The sequence below is a fragment of the Balaenoptera ricei genome, chromosome 1 (genome assembly GCF_028023285.1).
Source record: "Balaenoptera ricei isolate mBalRic1 chromosome 1, mBalRic1.hap2, whole genome shotgun sequence".
NCBI lineage: Eukaryota > Metazoa > Chordata > Mammalia > Artiodactyla > Balaenopteridae > Balaenoptera > Balaenoptera ricei.
Window position 1 is genome coordinate 33,400,158 of NC_082639.1, and position 7,743 is coordinate 33,407,900.

General features: G+C 50.1%; 1 protein-coding gene across 3 annotated transcripts in view; it reads left to right on the forward strand.

Moving 5' to 3' along the window:
* CTPS1 (CTP synthase 1) overlaps window positions 1–7,360 on the forward strand; it is a 29,922-nt gene extending 22,562 nt beyond the window's left edge. For all 3 annotated transcript variants that reach the window (XM_059919933.1, XM_059919934.1, XM_059919932.1), the window contains exons 13-19: window positions 809–852; window positions 2,101–2,197; window positions 3,152–3,207; window positions 3,311–3,407; window positions 3,992–4,136; window positions 4,722–4,813; window positions 6,485–7,360. In XM_059919933.1, coding sequence (XP_059775916.1) covers window positions 809–852; window positions 2,101–2,197; window positions 3,152–3,207; window positions 3,311–3,407; window positions 3,992–4,136; window positions 4,722–4,806 — 524 coding nt within the window. In that variant the 3' untranslated portion in view covers window positions 4,807–4,813; window positions 6,485–7,360. The remainder of the gene's footprint in view (window positions 1–808; window positions 853–2,100; window positions 2,198–3,151; window positions 3,208–3,310; window positions 3,408–3,991; window positions 4,137–4,721; window positions 4,814–6,484) is intronic.
* Window positions 7,361–7,743: the final 383 nt, after the last annotated feature.

A 7,743-nucleotide genomic window follows, 5' to 3' on the forward strand; every position in this document is an offset into this window, starting at 1 on the left:
CGGTGGCTGAGTTCTGTAGGCATCGTGCTCCCCGGTGCTGGCTTCTGAGCTCCTGGCAGGCACTGTCCTACCACCCGCCACCCTAGAGGTGGCCCTCGGGCACCCTGGACCCCTTCACGGCCATGATCTCCTGCTGCTGCACCCCCTGGGGTCCTGACTGGTGGTGAGCTGACTCGCATCTGAGGCCTGGCCCTCGTGTAGGCCCCAGAGGGGAACGATGTCTCGCGTGTCGCACAGAAAGAGCAAGCAGACGCGCGGTGCCAGGGACTTGGTTCTTTCCCTTTTAGTCTTCAGTGGTTTCCCTTATGGTTAGTCTGTAAATTCAGTAAAGGATAGAAAGGTGTTTGGGTTTTGAAATCAGTTAATTTTTGATTTAGCTCTTGAGTGGGGCAGTTGGGTAGTGCAATGCGTAAGATGCCGAGGATGAAAGAAATGAAGAAACGGTATTTGCCCATTGAGGAGCGATACAGTCTGAAACGAAAAGTGAAAAAATTGAGACAACAGTATAAGAGCCGTCGAAAGGCTGCACTATCTAAATAAGGATTGTTAGGTTATGCCATCGGCTTTGATTTCCCCATTTTGTACAGCTTGACTTCCCAGAGAGTTACAGGTTTAATGGGAAAAAATTCACCTGTGTTTGTGTGTTGAGTATCTTATATCTTAAAAATGTTATCCCTGGTTTTGGTTCTAATCACTGAATAACTTTAAACTGAGGAGGGAAATTGTGATTTAGAGCTTAGGAATGAAACTTTTAAAAAATCAGTTTTGTTGTAACTATTTTTATAACAAAGGTATTTTGGTTTCTCAGATGCCAATTCTACGGAGTTTGACCCTAACACCAATCATCCTGTGGTGAGTCCAGTGTCTGGAGCATCTGGAAGGGTGTGGAAGGGGCGTTTATGAAAGTGATTGAGGGTTGGAGGTGGGAAATGAGACCACTGGGTTCATTCCAAAGAACCCTGAGGTCCCGCACTTTCAGACATCCCAGATAGGGAGAACTTTTATTTTTCATCGTGTAATTTCTCACTACTCTTCCCAGTCTGGCACAGAAAGTTTTTAAGACAGGTGCCACCGCAGCCTGATTGAAGTAATTCTCCACCCCTGCCCTCTTACCTCCCAGGAGCGCTTTAGAACAATACTGACATGAAACACTTAGGTAGGCACTTATTATGTACCAGGCACTGTGCTCACTGCTTTGTATATATTAATTCACTTAATCCCCAGCAACCCTCGGAGATGGGTGTTTTTTTAAAGAACTGCTGGAATTTAGTACTCATTGTTTGACTTAGGCCCGAGCCCTAGGAGGCTGGCATTCCTCGTGTTATGTCTCCCATCAGAGGAATGTGGCTCGTGGGGGACAGACAGTGCCTTTTATTCATCTTTGAATCCCCAGCCTAAGCGTGACAGGCCTGTTCTTGATACTGAGGATGTTGTGATAAACAAGGTGGACAAGACTCTTGACCTCAGGGCACTTGAACAGCATTAGTATGTGTTTATTGACCTGAAATTGAACTTTGCTAATACTCAGACCTCAGGAAGAAAAGAGCAGAGGTTTTGAAGCGTGGGACCCTGGGGAGGTAGGGGAGCACAGAGAAGGTCTCCCAGGTCCGAAGGTGCTTGGGGGAGCAGGGGAGCGGGCAGTGGGCTAGGCTGTCACAGCTAGGGGGCCTCGGCCTCCGCGTCCCACAGATGTTCACCAGACTCCTCCTGGTTCACAGCCAACCCCAGATGAGTATCCCTTTCCTCTGAGCAGCTGTCAGTCTAGTGGAGGAAACGTGTGCGCACACGTCTGGTCTGGTATCCACGCTGCTGTGTTAGTCTTTATTAGAACAGGCACTTAGGATCCAAAGTGCCGGGGCAGGAACGGCCAGGGGAGGGGGCAGCTGTGTCTGGTCCTGCGGCTCAGGAGGACGGGCTGAGGATTAAATACTTACCCAACAGAGGTTTAAGAGTGATCATTGGGAGGCATTTTCCTCTGCAAGTATCACTTCTAAGGAAAAGCTGGGCCTCCTCACAGGCTCACTTCGCTCAGTGTGGGCGGTCTGTCTCCTAACCGAAGCAGGGTTTGGTAGAGCATGTTTGTTTTTGGAACGCCTCCAGGTCATAGACATGCCAGAACACAACCCCGGCCAGATGGGCGGAACCATGAGGCTGGGCAAGAGGAGAACCCTGTTCCAGACCACGGACTCTGTCATGAGTAAGAGCTGCCTCCCATGGGCCCAGCCTGTGGCTGGCATGTCCAGGACGTATGTCTTGGTGCTGTGGCCAGGCTGGCATTTTTGGTTTTGTTCTTACTTTTGAAGTTCTTTTTTCCTCTCCTGGTGACACTCCTTAGGATGCACTGTAATAGCCAAAGAAAGCACTGTGGCTCTTAGAAAGGTCACAGGCAATACAGCTGGGGACCTGGGGGACTTTGGGTGTGGACCACTCAGCAGAATGAGGCGGTTAGGTGAAGTCCACTGCAGTCTTAACTTTCCTATCCTATTAGGTCGAACCAGATGAAACTGCTGATCTTGGTGACTTTTGTCCCACAAAAATGGCAGTTTCATCCGGTTCAACCTAAATAGATTTTATTCTACAAGTACTAATATATGCTAAAGACGTAGGGGAAATTTGAGGAGGAAAATATTTAAAAGAACTCGATTGGATTTTCTTTTCTTCCCACTGGGAAAATTGTCATTGTTGGCAGGGCACCCGTGCATCTATCTGGGGTTTGGAGGCACCGTAGTTTGCATCACTTGAGTAGGTGGTCGTCCAGTCCTCTGGCTCTAACGTCCTGTGGTTTGGGGGTCTCACCTGGCTCAGGGAAGACACCTGCTGGCACGTGCTTCGCTGGGTTCCCGGGCACAGCAGGTGCCGGGCGGCTTTGGGTGCCGCCAGAGCACTTTGTGCCTCTGTAGTCACGTGTGAGAGGTGGTGGTGAAAGTCTGTTTCTGTTAGTTTTCCTTGGTTGCAAAGAGTCAAAGCCCAAGAATTAGTCTGAACTGTGCTGCTAGAGCAGGCGGTGGGGTCGGTAGGAGAGTCATAGAAATAACCTTCAAAGGGCCTGGCCGTGTAGGTGATAATAAGCAACCTGGGAAGCAGGATGTGGTTGTGAATAGGCTCCTTTGTGAAATCGGAATCCTTTAAGCCAGCCTGCTTCTTTTGCCAGGGAAACTCTACGGAGATGCAGATTACCTGGAAGAGAGGCACCGCCACAGATTTGAGGTGAGGATTTGAGCTTTGTGACCTTTCACATTTTCTCCTTTCTGTTACGCTGGAAACACAGTCAGCTGAGAGCCCAGCAAAATTGTTCTTCATGCTTCGACAGGTGAATCCAGTCTTGAAAAAGTGTTTGGAGGAGCAAGGCTTGAAGTTTGTTGGCCAAGATGTTGAAGGAGAGAGAATGGAAATTGTGGAGTTGGAAGGTGATCACTTGGGCCGTTGTGTTTAGTGGGGAACTTAGTCAGGCTTTCTTGGCATGTGGGGGAAACACAGCAATATAAGTTGTTGTCCTTGACCTAACCAAATCAGGCGGCAGCGCTGTCTGGGGAGCGGGGAGGGGTCTTGGTGAGCGAGGTTCTGGAGCCCTGGGAGGCTCACCCTTGCGCTGTGGCCTTGCCATTTGACCTCTGGCTTCAGGTCCTTGTTCTCCAGAATGAGAGCTTGGACTTTTGGTACTCAAGTCTAATCTCACGTGACCTGCAGGACTCAATCCCGTGCAAGTCAGGGAGCTGGGGTGGGGTGGGGGGGGGGTGGGGGGGTGGCGAGGGGAAGGGTGGCAGGAACCTGGAGAGGAGGCGCCTTTGGCCGCAGGGTGACAGCGTGCAGGTGGGAGAGCATCGGTTCTCCCGTGCTTTGGGGTTGCCTCTACCCAGGCTCCCAATAAGAAGTTGTTTTCAAATCATTTTAGGGTCTGCAGAAATGTGGAGCATTTAACAAGATTTTTTCCCGTCTTTCACATGTTATGCAGACACACAGTGAAGCTGGTTCTTTTGCATTTCTGTTTCAGATCATCCCTTTTTCGTTGGAGTTCAGTATCACCCTGAGTTCCTGTCCAGACCTATAAAGCCTTCCCCACCGTACTTTGGCCTCCTCCTGGCCTCCGTGGGGAGGCTCCCACATTACCTCCAGAAAGGCTGCAGACTCTCGCCCAGGTGGGGTTACGCACCCTTAGTCCCTCGAGTGGTCACTGATTCCTTCCAGCGGGCCATCATCACACCATCAGTGATGAGCAAAACCACAGGAACGGGGGGCCTTGCTGGGGCACTTCTTCCCGTGCTGACACGCAAGCATCCTCTCCTCCTCCGGGGTTTTCTCAGGCTGCTTCTGTGCCACCCCTGGCCTTCCCCAGCCACCCGGCATGGTGGCCAGGTCTCCCCCTCTGCAGCATCTGGCGCCACGATCACATCTGGGACCCTGTGGTCAATGGGGAACTGTGTTTTTTCATCAGGGTGTCGGCCACAGCCTGGGTGGATTTCATGCCCCACTGCTACCTTTATCTGGAACCAGTCGGTTACCGTGTCTTGGTGGTTAGGGCATCATGACTGAAGTATAAAGCGAATGTGTATCTTCTGTAACAAGAAGAAGAAAATCCCTCTGCAGCTTTCTGCTAAATATATAATGTCTCTGATTGCTGCTGTGTGCAGACAAGCATCCCTGTGGTAATGGTGGCTGTAGAATGAGGGAAGTAAAGCGAATGTTTGGTGGGAGCTGACGAATAAACCATCTGAATTCTACAGGGACACCTACAGTGACAGAAGTGGAAGCAGCTCCCCTGACTCTGAAATCACTGAACTGAAGTTTCCATCAATAAATCATGACTGATGGTAACGTAAGTGATATTTTTAAGCTTTAGTTTTGTTTTGTTTTCAATGGTGATAACACTAGAATTGTAAGGATATCATGAAAGTTTAGTGTTGAAAATTTTCATCTGCCAGAGGATGTAAGTGGTCAGGTCAGCGTGGGCATCAAATGGGTGAGACCCCCCCCCACCCCGTCCCAGTTACCGTACATCTACCCACTCTGCTTTGGGGACTCCAGCAGGGGGACACCAGGCACGGGGCAATTGTCTCCTTGCCGATTGCTACATTCAGGTGCCAATCTGACCAAATCTGGGGGAACTGGATTCTTAGAGCCATGTTATTTCATGTAGCTGTAAACTTGGAGATCTTGAAGGAGGTGACAGGTATGAAAACATAGTGTCATTTCTGCAGACCCTCAAGCTTGCACCAGGAAGTGCTTTATTTTTAAAAATATTTTTATTTTTTGTTTTTTTTTTTTCTGCATTGGGTCTTTGTTGCTGCGCACGGGCTTTCTCTAGTTGCGGTGAGCGGAGGCTACTCTTCATTGTGGTGCGTGGGCTTCTCATTGCGGTGGCTTCTCTTGTTGCAGAGCACGGGCTCTAGGCGCGTGGGCTTCAGTAGGTGCGGCATGCAGGCTCAGTAGTTGTGGCGCACGGGCTTAGTTGCTCTGCAGCATGTGGGATCTTCCTGGACCAGGGATCAAACGCATGCCCCCTGCATTGGCAGGAGGATTCTTAACCACTGTGCCACCAAGGAAGCCCCAGGAAGTGCTTTAAAACCAATACATAACAACACTTTTGTGTTGATTGCTGCTTATTCTTCAAATCTGTTAAAATCGGAGCAGTTATTGAACAAACTTGGAATGTTTGTCTTTTGTGACCACGTAAGTTTATAAAGTGCAGCAGCTGTGGGCGACTGCCGAGAATTGTATAAATTCCCATTAAGATAACTGAGCGAACTGTCGGCAGAAATATACAGTCAGAAGGGGGCTGGGGCATCAGCCGGAACTTTGTGGGGTTCAAGGGAGAACCAGGGATGTGGGGGTAAGATGAGCTCCCGCCTCAGGCACGGGCAGGTGACCTCCCCAAATCCTGCACACCTTGCCTTCTCCACCAGGGGGCCTCTTCACTCGCAGGTCTGGTCTCACGGTCCCATGGCCGTGCCCCTCGGCCTTGGCTCATTAGCTGCCTGGCCTGTGAAAAGCTTAGTCGGGTGGGTGATGTGAGAAGTAGGTCTAAATCAGGAGGAGGGCATTGGTTGCCTACTCTGCCAGGTCAGCATTTAGCACTGATGTACTCATTAATCTTCACCAGATAGTTTGCTGTAGGCAGTTTGATAGTCTAAGTAACTGCCGTGGAGAGAAAGGAAACCTTGTAACAGTAAAGGGGTAGATATTTGGTCAATGATATGGAATTTCTAACTGCCTCCCCTGGAGCACGTATTCCCTGTCAGTGGCACTGTTAAGAGCCTGGTGCTGTGGAAAAGAACGCTTGTATTGGGGCAGAGGTGGAGTCCATGTAAGATCTTGAAAATGTATAATTCCATAGGGATCAGAAATTTAGCTTCTCATCATGTTAGGCTCCTACTACGACTGGTCCTCGATAAAAAGCAGGCATAGTTTACCATTGCAGCTGACTACAAATCCTAACTTCTCTAACATACATCATGTAATTGCTCAATTTTTTTTTTTTTTTAAACAGGGATGATTCTTGAAGAGAGGCTTTGGACTTCAAGAGTTTACAGCTTTGATTTTACATTCAGCTTTTGACACTTCCTTTAAATTATGTTTTTATTAAGATTATTTTATTTTGAGGGAAGGTATTTGTGACTTGCATGTCCCGCCATGTGTACCGGTTCCCGCACCGTGTGCGGACTGGTGTCCCACACTCTCCTTTGCGGTCCTCCAGCCTCGGGCGAGAAGCAGGACATCCGGGCGGAGCGGGTGATGGCCGGGCGCCAGGGGAGCCCATCGGTCACCGCGCTTCTCCAGCCACCTTGCGTCACTGTGGCTTCGAGCGTGTAGCTGTTCCTTCCCCCGATGCCGAGGCCATTGTAAAAGGTGGGCCGTGCGGCCTGTGTGGGCAGTGAGGGGCGAGTCCAGCTGGTGCCCACAACCCAGTGCCGGAACCCTGCTTGACCAAGAGCAGTGAAACCAGAAACAGAGTCGGCTCTGCCCTATGCTGGAGGACTCGTTGTCCAAAAGGACAGTCAGTTTGGCGTCACACAGAACGGCAAGAACTCTGTCTCTCTGAAGTCTGAGTTTAGAATCCGCGTCCTCTTGAGAAGCCACGCTTCTCTTCTTGGGAATCACTCCTTGCATCAAGGGGTCACTTAACAAAGAATCTTTTGGGGAAACTGCCTCTAAACCCCGCTCATATGGGGTTTTGCTCGAGGGGACTTTACAGCTTTGCTCAAGGGGACTTTTTCCTTCCAGAATGGTGTTACTACGGTTGAAATGCAATATGAAAAGCTATTTTCTTAATGTGGTGTAACGACAGGCAGAGCTGCGTGCCCATTATATCCTGGCTGGACTCGGTGTATACTCTAACTTAAGAAATAAACAACGCAGAGCAAGAGACACACTTTGTTTGTAATGCTTGTGTCGCAGCCGGATGGGCGCCGTCTGAGCGTGGGGCTGGCCTGTGTGCGTCCCCTGAGCCGTCAGTGCCGGCCTGTCCTGGGGAGCAGCAGCCTGAGGTGGGTGATCTGATTGTTTAAAAGCTAAGAGAGGAGCCTTGCTTTTTAATAGGAACCAGAATTTTCCAAAGAGGCTTCAAATTTAGGTTCTCAGCCTGTAGAGACACAAAGAAGCACGGTGCAAGTGTGCTGCTCAACCTTGAGAAAGGGCGGAACAGATGTAGTATTTATGAAGCAGGCCCGTCCCTCTGCCGGGCGTGGACCGGGGGCAGCAGGTCTGCCTCATCTCCCCCTCCGCTCCCCCGCCAGCCCTCCTGCACCC